The sequence below is a fragment of the Zosterops lateralis genome (assembly GCF_965231275.1).
Source record: "Zosterops lateralis genome assembly, chromosome: 8".
NCBI classification, from domain to species: Eukaryota; Metazoa; Chordata; class Aves; order Passeriformes; family Zosteropidae; genus Zosterops; species Zosterops lateralis.
The window spans coordinates 25,023,796-25,037,459 of record NC_139768.1 but is presented as its reverse complement, the minus strand read 5'-3'; the positions used below and the strand labels follow the sequence as shown (position 1 = coordinate 25,037,459).

Genomic DNA, 13,664 nt, shown 5'->3' with positions numbered 1-13,664 from the left:
CCAAGGGCACATGAGGGTGTTAAGTAAGTTCTTGGGGAAACAGGGCAGTATCTCCCTGCAGACTCTGTAACCCAAAAAGGAAAACGGCTGCACTTCCTCCAGCAAGCAAACAGTGTAAAAAGTTTCATGACAGATGGCAGGATGTTTATCTGCCTAAACTTAATCAGATTGAAGTGATAGGCTTAGTATAATAGAACAAAAAAGGAAGAATTAGGGGATAAAAAAGAAATTCTCAGTGATCCATCACAGCCTGAACGTTTGACCAGGGTTTACAGCATCCTTCCATGTGTGGATGCTGACAGTACCATACACTTTGGCTGAACCACCACCCAGAGGATAAAAGACGCAAAAACAGACCCCAAAAAAATTGCACGAAGGTCATTTTCCCAGATGTAGTTTATTTTATTAGAACTTAATTCCCAGCCCCCTTTCCCCTGCTGTCCCCAAGGCGTGCTATGCAGCTCCAGGGCCAGCTGGTAGCTCTGAAAAACAAGTGTTCCAACACTCCAGAAACAGGGAACATGATTTTGGTGTCCTTCAGTGAGAGGGGTCATCTTCAGCTGTTGGGACTGCTGGAAACAGAGCTGGAATTATCCTTTACCCCTGCTTGCAGATGCAGAGAGCAGTGGCTGAATGCAGACAGTGGTCAGCAAATGCTGCCTGAGAGTATGGATATATATTAAATATATGTAACACAAATATACTTACTTATTTCCATGGTCCCTTGAAGATCTGAAGCAGGTTAAAGCGCAAACAGTCTTGTCCAAAGCCCAAGAGGGTACGGAACTGCTGATATGTTAATTAAAAGGGGACTTTTGCCTCTAAAAGGTGACCCTTGCAAACACTACCATGTGTCAGTGAGGGTGGGCAGTGGACTTGATGGAACAAACCCTAATCTTTTAATTTTTTGACCCATTTTGAGCCCCTTCCATGCTCTTGCCAGGTGCAGCATGGCCAGGTGTTACCACACACGCTGCAACAGCTGCACTGCAAAACTGACAGGGAGAGAAACCAAAATCCCCAGGGAAGGGCTGCAATGCCTGGAGGCAGGGAGCAGGTCCTTTAAAAAATCCTTACTCTGATTAGGAAAAAAAGGCAAATCTCATGCCTGTCCTGGCCGTGGATGTGCTGAGCTGGTGCAGCAGATTCTCAGCAGGCATGTGGGGCAGGATCAGTCCCAGGGGATGTTCAGTGAGTACAGAATTCTAGAATCCCAGAATGGTTTGGGCTGGAAGGACCTTAAAGCTCATCTTATTCCATCCCTGCCATGGGCAGGGATACTTTCCACTATCCCAGGCAGCTCCCAGCCCTGTCCAAGCTGGCCTTAGACACTTCCAGGAATGAAGCAGCCACAACTTCTCTGGGCAACCTGTGCCAGGGTCTCCCCACCCTCACAGGGAGGAATTTCTTCCCCAAATCAAATCTAAACCTACCCTTTTGAAGTTATTCCCCCTTCTTCTATCACTACATTGTGAAAAGTCCATTTTCAGCTGGAGCTGAGTCTGACTCAGCCCCACAGCTCCCTGGAACAGGGACTGCACATCCAGGATTTTAATGGGGAGAGGTTGGAATCCCACATCCCCTCCCACACAGCCATGGCTGCTCACAAGACCCGCTCCCCCTGGAGAGGGAAGGCAAAGACCATCAGTGCCACAGCCTTTTCCAACTTTTCCAGATAGGGAAAAGCATTTCAGGGCCTGTAAACATTCCTGCCAGTGTTGATCCAACTGAACACAAGGACAAACAAGCCTGATCCAAAGGACAAGGTTTATTCCTGACCGGATGGTGCAGTTATTCCCTAATGTGTTACTGGATTCCTGTGCCCTCACCCAGGGCTGCTCCAGGTGGGCTGATCCTGGCAGAACCACAGTTCCTGCCTTGCCAGGGTATGTCAGGCTGTCCCCTCCCCTGGGGTTTTGTGCCACCAGAGGCACACACAGGACCCTGGAGTTCGGTGGCCTCCATCAGCCCTTAAGGACATCCCTCATCCCATCCCAGGCAGCCCAAAAGGCACAGGACATGTGGGTTTAACAGGTAAATCCATTCAGGAGAGGGTCCCCTGTTTCCCACCTCTAGGTTGGGTCCCCAGTGTGAGCGAAGATAAAAAAGGGAAACAGCCCCCCAGCATCACCCAGAGGAAGCTGAGGCCCCTCACAGCAACAAGGGCAGGACATTCCAGACTTGCCAGAGGCCAGCAGGTCTGGTGTTCTCTTGGATGGAGCTCAGCAGATCATTTTAGTACCATTATGTGAAATATTTTGGAAGGCAGGTGCCCACCACCCTAGACCGGGCTGGGCTGGGTTTGGTAAGGGAAGATGGAGGTGGGAGAGGATGAAGTGGTTCCATGGAGGGGCTGCATGTGAGGCTCCATCCCTGCTCCTGCTGGGAATTACAGGTGCCGGAGGATGATGTCCACGGCCTCAGCCAGGTTGTTGACGTAGGCATCAGGCTTCACCTCGGGGTGGTTTTCATCGGACGGCCTGGGAGGAGACAGAGGGGCACAGCTGGGCAAGGGCAGGATCCCAAAGAGGCCCCATGTCCCTGGTCATCCTGTGCCCACAGAGCCAGGCAGCACCAAGGGAGCACCCCTGAGGTTCACATTCCTCCCTCTCCTGTTCATTTTCCCCCTTTCTCTCTCCCACACCCAGGTGGATCCTATGTCCTTTGTGCAAATGAGCTTGGCAAAACTTTGCAAAGCCTCAACTGGAAGAGAATCTACACTCAGTTAATTAACTAATCCGAGTCAATGCACTGCATTTTACAGGACACTTCTTCATCCAGGCAATAGCAGCACAGAACAGAAACTGCTGTAAGGACACTTCACTGCAAGCCTGGGACCCTACAAAATCACAAATAATTAATTCTCCCACAGTTTTTATCTAGAAATAGGTAAAAAAAAGAACAATCCCCTTTCAACCTAGAGACACAGAAAGTCTTCTCAGCACTTCAGTGAAAAGGAAGGTTCTGCCAGGGTTTAATTTTGCAGGACTCTTGCAAACCCACCGGTGGTGGTCTGAAGCACCAGCAGAAGGTTCAGTCTCACCCTCCACCAAGTCACCACCCCAAAGCAGAGTGAATTGAAGCCATTTTTCGCCAATACTTAATTAACAGCACTGTCCTAACGAGGCACAGCTGCACAGTCCCATTTTGCTGATTTAGCAGCACTGCTGGTGGGGAAGGGGGCAGATGTGGGAGGCAGAAATTTCCCAAACCTCATGGTCCTGTTATGGCTCTTGGGCTGAGAAACCCAACAGCTGCTGAAGGGAAAACATATGTACTTTATACACTTAATGACCTCCCTTTGGGAAAGAGATGGGAGCCCAAATGTCCACCTCCCACCTCTCCTGCTCCCTGGGAAGGGCAAACCTTTATTTTTAGCACAGCCTCTCCATGGGGAAGATGCATTTCCCATCGGATGCAGGGGAGGCAGAGAGATGATTATTATTATTATTAATGATGTGCAGGATTTGGTGAGCACTTGTCTGTACAAGCACCAAATCATTTCTTCAGTCCCAGCACCGAAGCTCCCCAGGGCTGTTTCCTTCCTGCTCTTTTCTCAGCTGTGCTGAGAAGCCCATGAGCTCCTCACAAAGGCATGGCCTCTTTTGGAAGACCACACTGTGTGCTTGAGGCTTTACTTGCTGCAAAGTTGTGCTACGAACCAGGAAAAATAAAATATTTTTACATTTTCAGCTGATACTCATCTTTCCTTGTGTCACCTGCAAAGCCATGCCCAGCACCAGGCTCCATGAAACAGATTCTGCATCTTATTTAAAGGGTGGATGCATCTTTCTTTAAATGTCTAAATTCTATCTTGTTACAGGGCCAGAAAGCAATGAGAATAACAAGATAGAATTTAGACATTTAAAGAGCTTATGATTTTTTTTTTAGGTTTTTCTCAACTGAAAAAGAGTTTGATGATGGAGAAAAACCTTAACACATAAAGCAAGTAAAAATCCACTGTGTATCCATCCCTTCAGTAGTAATTATTGCTCACTCCTGATTTAACCAAGTGGCTTTGATGAACACAAAAATAACTTTGGGCATACAGTAAAACATCAATTTCTTGTCACTAATCCTTAATTTGAGTGGAGAACTAAATAAAGCAATAAACAAAACTTCTCTTTGCATTTTACACCCTGAATAATGTTCCTTTCCTCGATTACACATTCGGAGGAAATTTTAAGAACTGCTTGAAACGAATGTTTCTACAATAAATTTTCAATTACACAGCACTCTTTGATCTATTAAAAGGATTTTGTGATTAATATCTGTGCTGACTACACAGAAATCCATCTGTAACTCAGCTGCTAAATGCCAGTCATCAAGGAAAAGTCCTGTACACACATAACGTGTCCTGTGAAAAGGGTGTGTGGTATGTGTATATATATATATATATATATATATATGAAATAAGGTATTTTTACCCATTTGCCCAAATACCAAGGGATCATAACACACTCCTGGCTCCACTCAAGTTAATATTAAAACACAATAAATAAAGTTGTCTGAACTCTGCAGGAAAGCAGAGAGCTGGAACAAACATACTTCCCTGCCTCTCCTGCCTTTTCCTAGGGCTGTGTGTGGAGCTTTTGTCTCTGTCAGTGCCACCACAGTTCCTGTTTCATGTGGCCCCTTCCTTTGTCTCACAGGCATTTTGTGGCTCACAAAACCAGCCAAGGGATGGGCTTGTTCCCCCCTCTGGCTCAGAGCTGCTCTTGAAGCATCCGACGAAAGGGAACTGCAAGCAATAATCCCCAAACTCTAATGCCAAGACACAAACCCCCAAATGCAGCAAAACAACTCAGGAGCCCAAGTCTGGGTGCCAGAAGTGAGGCAAAAGAGAGAGCTGTGCCATAAAACCTCTGGGCAAGCCCAAGATGCTGGAGGATGAGCCCTTATTCTGCTGTCCAGAAGGAGCAGAGACCATGGCTCTACACCAGCCTCTTCTCTGGGGAATTTGGGCTTTTTCCTAAGAGAAACACCAGCCACTGAGAGTTTTAAGGGGCCCTGAGGGGAAGAAGTGCTCTGGAGCTCGGCCTTGATGTCTTGGGCATTGCTTTGATGTGTCACAGCCTCCCTGGACAAGGTCACTGGGTGCAGATGGAAGCTTGAGCCAAGAGCAGATCTTGGTCTCACAGGTCCTGCTCAGCTTCTCTTGCAGTGACAGCAACCCCATGGCAACTGCAGGTCACAGAATTGACAGTGAAGGTTACTTTTTAATGCTTTCTTCTTTCATATTCCAGAAATAAATAAATAAACCCATCTAAAAATATCTTTAATTTGCTAGGTCAGTTGAAGAAGTTAGCATGGAGCTAACTTTAGGACAGACTCCTTCCGATTTTTTTTCTCACACGGGACTCTGGTTGCAGGGAAGAGCATAAATCAAAATGACAGAAAATTATATACTGCAGCTGAACATTGAGCTGTCAGCACTCCTGGCCAGTGTACAAACTTGCTTGTGAAAAATCAACTACAGCCTTGGGAAACACTCTCTTCAGTAAAACAGGACTCCTTGGAGTGGCTGAGCAGCACGGCCTGGAAATGCACACAATTTTCCAGCCCAAATTGGCCATGGCACTGTGAAATGTGACACTTCTGCACTGCCTTTGGTGGCCACCTTGCTGGCATAGAAAGGGGTCAGGGAAAGGAGTGGCTCAGCACTGGATTCCTCTGAAACGGGGTGGTCCTTCCTGGTCCTTATGGGGACACAGGGTGACATTAGAAGAAGGTGTTCTTCAAAAGAAAAGCCATCCAAAAGCACCAAATGCATCCCAGCACATGAACAATATGAACTATTTTTAACCTGATGCAGCTCAGACAATGGTCTTGAGGTCTTGTTACTCGTGCCCATCAGATGCTCCTCAGGAGACGACTGAACATCCTCCTCTCCCAGGGGTCATTTATCTCTGCCAGGGCTGCAGCAGCTGAGCAGCTCTTGTGCTCTGAGCCAGACCCTCAGCCCATACTAAACTGGTTTGTTCAGATCAATGCTGCACTTGGAGACATCAGGAAGCAGCAGGGTGCTGCAGGAAACTGGCTCTGCAATTTTAACTCTTCACTTGGGAAGAGAAGCTCCAGCTATCAGGGACACTCCAGTATCAGAACTACTGCCTGTTAGAAAGTGATGGCTTCCTCCTGGTGAAGCATAAAACCAAATTGTAAGGGGCTGTTGTAAAAAATCAGCTTCTGCAAGACTAAGAAGGTTCACTTACTGTGTGGGTCAGATTTCCACTTGGATAAGTCTGTTCTGACAGGCTGGATTCCCTGCCTAGACTCAGTTATCAGGAATGGCCTTGAGTTGTTCCAACTTCTGTGCAATTTTCTGGGATGGTTCACCCAGGTGCAGCTGAACATCTCTGAGGGATGAAGGGATCTATTCGGGCTTGCCTGGTTCTTTCAGGAACTACTAGGAATCTTTGAAGCAAATACAGAGGAAAGATGATACATAGAAAGATGACCCCGAACCCACAGACTTTGAGTTAATTCTTTTGTTTCCCACAGCAGCTGGGATTCCAGGTGTGGTCTGTGGGTTGAGGAGAGGATTGGATGGTGCTGTCAGCCAGTTCCGAAGGCTGGGAATTCACAGGGAATCACTGCTGGGAAAGGAATTGGACCTGCAGAATGTGGAATATGACTGAGTCTCTACGAGCTGGGAGCAAACCATCCCACCAGTAGCTAGGAGGGGATGTCTGAGCTCCAGCCCTTCCCCTCATGCTGTCCTGGGAAACTTCACACACTGGCTGGAATGGCCTTCTCAGCACCTCACTTGTGCTCCTCTCCAGCAAAACATACGGGGAACAAAAAAGGCAACAGCTGGGTTACTGCACGGGCAAAACATTTAACAGATAAAAGCCCAGGGGGAGGCAGCTGACATTGGATAGTCATGGTCACAGGGATGGAAACAGTGTTGGGATCCAGCTCAGTCTGAGACCTGCTGAAACTTGACTGGAGAGAGTGAGAGCAGGGGGGGATTGATCGACACCTGATGGGTGTCACAGGGTAAAATTAGCTCTGACACAGCCCTTGAGAAATCGGGGTAGGCAGGAAAAACACCAAGCAGGGTGCAAGCAAGGCACCCAAGTGAATTTGAAAAAGACAAACACTCCAGTGCCACAGAGCTGCAGTCATTTGACAAACCTGATCCCAGCTCTGCTGTCACACTGAGCTCCCCAGCAGTGCCACTTTTGTCACACAGCAAACCCCACCCCACAACTCACCCTCTGTTTGACCAAGAGATCTCTGTGTCACCATTCAGACTTCCCACCAACTCCCTGGTTAACCAGAACCAACCCCTGTTCCATAAAATGAGATAAAAAAGCCTGAGACCATTCCTCCTGATAGCATATTCTTCGGAGGCTCTTACCATGGCTGTAAAATATGCAAGACTGGGCTTAACAAGGTTTTCTTTATGAGGAATGCAAACAGACACTGTAACCTTTGCTGGTTGCTTTGGAAAGATGCAATTATTAGACTTGGTGCCATGAGTGAAACTCTTTTTTTTTTTTTTTCTTTTGTGAAACATGCAATTTAATCAGTTTGGCACTGAAAACCCAGATAAATCATAGTGACTGACAGGTCCCTGATGGACAGCTGAGGGATGGTTGTAAAGCACATTTCCAGATCATAAAATTAGAGAAAAAGCTGCACCAAACTCAGTAACAGCACCCAGGGCTGGAGTAGCTCCCAGAACTGCAGGAAATCCCACACCTGGACCATCTCATGTAATGGACAGATAGGAAGAGAGGCTGTTGTGGTTAAAGACTGGATTTCGGAGAGCTCCAAGCAGAACAAACCAGCATCCTCCACTGCTCTTCTCTTGCCTCCCAGAACTTCACACGCCACTAATTGTGTTTAATTGTGACTCATTTAAATTCAAGCATCCCAAATTACAGCCAAATTGTTTGCTAACACCTGAAGGAAGTCTGTGGGCTTGCGACTTAATTGTTCCCATTCATGTTAAACTGCTGCAGTTTTAACTGAGCAGAATAAACCAGCTTAAGTCCAGCACTTCTCCAGGTAATATATCTCCACAAGTCACAATACTAAGATTGAGGGCATAGGGAACTATCCTTCTGCATAGTTTACCTAAAATTAAAATGAAATTAAATTGCCAAATGCTAGAAGTCACAGAATCATGGAATGGTTTGCGTTAGAAAGGACCTTAAAGATCATCTCGTTCCATGGGCAGGGACACCTTCCCCTGTCCCAGGCTGCTCCAAGCCCCAATGTCCAGCCTGGCCTTGGGCACTGCCAGGGATCCAGGGGCAGCCACAGCTGCTCTGGGCACCCTGTGCCAGGGCCTGCCCACCCTCACAGGGAACAATTCCTGCCCAAGATCCCATCCATCCCTGCCCTCTGGCACTGGGAAGCAGTTCCCCCTTATCCTGTCACTCCAGGACCGATCTAAATTCCCTCTCCAGGTTTCCTGCAGCCCCTTTAGGCACTGGAAGGTTGCAATTCCCCAGGTCTTTGTTTTTCTGAATTTCAATACACTTCTTGGGGTCAGCACTTGTACTTTTCAAACATGCATGTGCTGAAAATGTAATTGGAAGTGTTTAATTGGAATTTGTTAGTTTCTAATCAGTTGGCTGCAGGCAGATGTTGTAACTGAAGATCTCAGATACACAATTCCAGAAATACCTGCTTAGAAGAGGCTGCTGAGAGCACTGGCGGGGCTAAAAGAGGTGCATGAGGAGTGCTTGGTGTCCCTGCTGCACTCTGCTCTACCAGGTTTTCCACCAGGTCTTTTTAAACTGCCAAGATCTGGTGCAGGACATCACTTTGAGAAGCAAGGAACAGGTTGGAAATGAGGATTGTAACCACAGATATGAAGAGGTTCAGGGGGAGCAAGTGGGACTTCGTCAAAATGAAGAAGCTAAATGATCAGAGGTGAGAGAACAGATCAGGAGCTGGAGGCTGGCAGGAGCACAATTCCACGGGTTTCACATAAAAAGCTTGGGAGAGAGTCAGCACAAGTATTTCCCATACTCACAGCGCTCCACAGGCATGACATTCACTGGTGCTGATTGCAAATTAACCCTTGAGCAACCCCGGCTCCTGGCTGCAGGGCAGGGCACCCTCCACTCCGAGCACACGGCACTGAGGAAGCGGATGACGGCAGCTCTTTTCCTCCACCCATCCCTATTTATTTTCTCTCTCAGGAAACCCAGCACATGTGAACATGCCAGATTAAGAGCTCTGGAGACTAAAAGTCCTGGAAGTCTGTGGAGAGGACATACACATCTATAGAGTAAGAAACAGGCACGAAGGAAGGCAGGATGGTGATGGGGAGACGTGATGTGAAGTGCTGCTGTCGGGACAGAGGGTACTCCTGGCTAAATGCTCTCATGTCATTACACTAGAGCATGAGATTTTATTAGTACAGACTTCTTCCCCTTACCTCCAAAAATCCCTCATGGAAAAACGCACTGGAAAGTCAAGCTGCTTTGAACAAATATTTAAACAAGCAGAGCACTGGTGTTCCGGCATCTGGGCAGCAATTTTCCTGTCAAAACTGCACAGCTCTCTCATCTTGCACAGCCAGAGCAGTTCAGCAGGGGCCAGGCATTAAAAGTGTGCATACCAGCATTATGGTGGAGGAGAGGGAGCAGCACACATGCCTGATCTGGTTTTGGAGTGGTTCCCAGCCAGCTAATCCCAAAACAGCTGCACACGTGTCCTGGGAACAGCTGGTATGGCAGGGAGAGCTGGGACCTGGTGGGCACTGGATGGGGGACACCCAATCAGTCCCTTCTGCCTCAAGGGGTTCTGGTCTCTTCTCTGCCCGTAATCCAGGTCTCTTGTGGGTTCTGAGCTGCTGTGGTCCCATCCAACCCTGAAGCAAAGGTGAAGCCATCATGGCTCAAAAGCCTGGCTCTGTGCTGGGTGATGGATGCTGGATTTGACTCCTGAGAAGACACAGGTGGAAAGGAGTTGCTGGGTCAGGGACTGCCATCCTCAGCCCCATGGAAACCACTTCAATCCATCTTACACAGTGATGGAGTGCATTGGTGACATTTGTTCAATCTACTCTGCTGGGCCAACCAGAACAGCCAGAGGAAACAATAAACATTTGAGAGCACAAAACACTTCTGCTACTGCAGAGGTGAACACTCACCCTCAGTCACCTGAGGTTTCCCATCAGGCTGGCCCAGACCCATTTCACCCAGAGTTGTCTGTCCAAAAACAAGATGCTCTGCCCAGGCTGGTCACCTGAACCTCCTCAGGAGCCTCCTGCTCAGGACAGACAGGTGAGAGTACACACACAGCTACAGAATCACAGGTTGAAAAGGCCTCTGAGATTATTGAGTCCAACAGTTCCCCCAGCACTGACAAGGCCACCACTGACCCATGTCCCCAAGTAGCACATTTCCAGGTCCTTTAAATCCCTCCAGGGATGGGGACACCACCACTACTCTGGGCAGCTCTTTTCATGAAGAATTTCCTCTTGATGTCCACCCTGAGGCTCCCCTGGCCCAGCCTGAGGCCGTTCCCTCTCCTCCTGTCCCTGTTCCCTGGGAGCAGAGCCCGACCCCCTCGGCTGTCCCCTCCTGTCAGGGACTTGTGCAGAGCCACAAGGTCCCCCCTGAGCCTCCTTTTCTCCAGGCTCAGCCCCTTTCCCAGCTCCCTCAGCTGCTCCTCATGGGACTCGTGCTCCAGACCCTTCACCAGCTTTCTTCCCCCTTCTTATTCATCCCATGTTCATCCCAGTTTCTTAGATAACAAGTCTGGATAGGAAATAACCTCTGGAAGAGATGATTCTTTTCCCTACTGACTCTATTTAAACCAGATGACAAGCTCATACCCCAGAGCCAGTTCTTGGACAGCCAGAGTTAGGTGTAAAGAACCTAAATTTTCATAAAGTTTAGATAAAGTTTAGTGAGATAAATCCAACCCCTTGTGTTCCTGCAGGCTGTGAGGTGGAAATGAGCCATGAATGCCAGGCATGTTGGTGCCTGTGCAATGACCCCCTGGCTGGGCTGGGATGCACTGGGGGACCAGAAGCTCTGACTGTACATGTGGATGCACCAAGTGCTGCAGTGCAAGCACAGCACAGCTGTTTCCAATAAAAGCAAAGCCTCCCTCTCCCCCCTCAAAAGTTAAACGCACATTTGCTTGTTTTCTGAGAAAATCTGAGAATTGCCCCTGCTCTGCCAAACTATCCAGTCTAACAGGGTGTTTGCAAGCACCCTGAGACTCAGCTCTGCCTGCTTGGATTAATTATTGATGACCTGCTCGGCTTTGCCAGATGACCTTACTCAATTCAGTAGAAAATAATTTTAAACGCCCCTGAGAAAGAATTTGGACATAAATATTTTCTTTGTGCATACACACAAACAGATGTGCATCTTAAATGGAGCTGATGCATTAGCTATTAATCAGATTTAATATTACACAGGAGTGAGAAAGATTAATTTCAAGGGTTGAATGTAAAGCTCAGTGGGCTCAGACATCTTACTCTGTTAGATACTTTTAAAGACCATAGCCTAAGAGAATATTTTATTGCTTTCCTTTAATACATCACTTACAAAACCCCTATGAAAGGTGTAAAATGAATGCTGGCTTCTACATTTGCAAAGCATCTCATGGAGATTTAAGTCACGGAACTCTGGCAGATGCAGATTCTAGCAAGAAAGGAGCTTTGCAGATTATATAAGAAAGAAGTCTTAATTTAAGGTTTCAAATGCTCTTTGGAGAAGTTTGACTTAAAAAGTATTAGGCCAGATTGGCACTGATAATACAACCTTCGAGACGAGACACTCCAAGTCACAGCTTTAAAAGACTGTTTCTCACCAAAGAAGAATTTGAGCTACCCTAAGGAGAATAGTATTTGTCTCCAGATGCTGCTCACTAAATCAGCTTTAATTTTAAATGAGAATGAAACTATGAGCTATCTGTGCCACTCCCAGGAAACCCAAGCAGACAGACACGCAGCCAGTTCTCCTTCCAAAGGGCAGGAACAGCCAATTCACACACGTGTTGGGAACCAGCACCACCCTGCTCCAAAACCTTTCTCACGTGGGAAGCCAAAAAAGCACCTACACTGGAAAATTAAGGCACAATTTATATTTTTGTCTGCAAAACTGTTCGGCCTGGACAAGGCAACAACATGGGGTCTGTCTGACTTCTCTTCCCAGACCAGATTCCAGATAGGAATATTACATCCAACCTCACTCAAGGATGTCAGGATCCATCTGCTTCTAAATGTGCTCATGCTGAACTGATATAACAAAAGGAAATATATATTTGGGCTAAACCCCAGGAGTTCTGCCTCAGCTTTGAGTCAGTGCATGATTTATACCCTCTGGAAGGGCTCAGAGACACCTGAGCACGCAGAGCCACTCAGATAATTCAGCTCTACTTCTCAGAAACCCCTGCCCCTTCTAAAGCAGAAGCTTTACTAAAGCTATTCCAAATTATGGATCATTTGCTTAAGCAACTCTGTAAATAAGATCTTCATAATCTTCTCTCTGGAAGTTTGCATGGCCTGAATGTCTGCCTGCCTTCCCTTCCATGACCCCAATGCCAAGGAAATGAAACTTCATTTGATTGGGAGATATATTTACTAATATCTGGAAGTGTTCAAGAGGCTTGGATGGGGCTTGGAGCAGCCTGGGATAGTAGAAGCTGTCCCTGCCCATGGCAGGGGGTGTCACTGGATGGGCTTTAAGGTCCCTTCCAATCCAAACTATTCCACAATTCTATGAAGTGATGGAGCTGATCAGATTTGCTTTTTCCTTTGTTTCACAGATGAAAAAACCCCAATTAGCTGAGCTGTTGAGCGGGTAATGAAAGAAACTTTGTGCCATGTGCCTGCAGCCTCCAGGATACTGAATGAGGTTGCTGGGGAGGAAGATCCTAAATCCATCAGAAAACACTACAGTTCTGTATGGTCCAGCAACAGCCAGCTCAAACTGTATCCCTTTCATTTTTTTACTTGGCAATGGGGACCTGAGGCCAGGCTGCCTCCCTCCAGAGGAAGGCAGGATGTCCTCTGCAGATGAGGCTCACAAAGGTGGGAAGCTGTTCAGAGGATGAGGACATGCTGCGCTCATGGACCGCACTGCGTCCAAGGATCCCAGGCTCCTTGGAAGTGCTGCAGGAAACGTGAAACACCAGTGCTGCAGGGATGGCTGTGGCCTCTTCCTCCTCCTCCTGGCTCTCCTCCACCCCAGCAGGATGCAGGAGGGATTGCTGGGCTGGGGGAAGCCAGCAAGTACATTTTTCAAGGTGTCAAACCACATCTAGGCTCGTGCTTAAGAATGGATTACGGAAAGTGCGCTGAACTAACACTGCTGGTGTAGGGATTAAATCCCCGTGCTCCTGGCACCCAGCCCTCTGCTTGGACAGGGAGAACAGGCCAAGGCTTGTACCTGCTTCCTTCCAGCTCTGAGTTCCAGCTCCTTGGATGGAGGCTGGTCATGTGTCCCTTGCTGTGTGCTCAGTGCAGACTCAGAGCCAAGCCCTGGCTGAAGCTTTCCAAGAGTTTTGTCAGATACTAAGTCCCAGTCACATCAACAGGGATTTTGCTGTATGCTGTCAAAGAGATAATCCCAAATTTGCAACAACTGAGTGATGAATACTTGTGTTTGGGCAGTGAAGCATTTGGGATGCTTGGTTTCAGTTCAGGGAGTTGCACAGGTTCAGTCTGTGTCCTGTAC

At 47.6% G+C, this 13,664-nt stretch overlaps 1 protein-coding gene across 1 annotated transcript in view; it reads right to left on the bottom strand.

Moving 5' to 3' along the window:
- Positions 1-1,750: 1,750 nt before the first annotated feature.
- Positions 1,751-13,664, bottom strand: part of LHPP (phospholysine phosphohistidine inorganic pyrophosphate phosphatase) — a gene marked incomplete at its 5' end in the record, with an annotated part of 71,548 nt that continues 59,634 nt past the window's right edge. Inside the window, one exon of the mRNA XM_083866812.1 lies at positions 1,751-2,480. Within this exon, the coding sequence (XP_083722938.1) occupies positions 2,390-2,480 (91 nt within the window). The 3' untranslated portion in view covers positions 1,751-2,389. The remainder of the gene's footprint in view (positions 2,481-13,664) is intronic.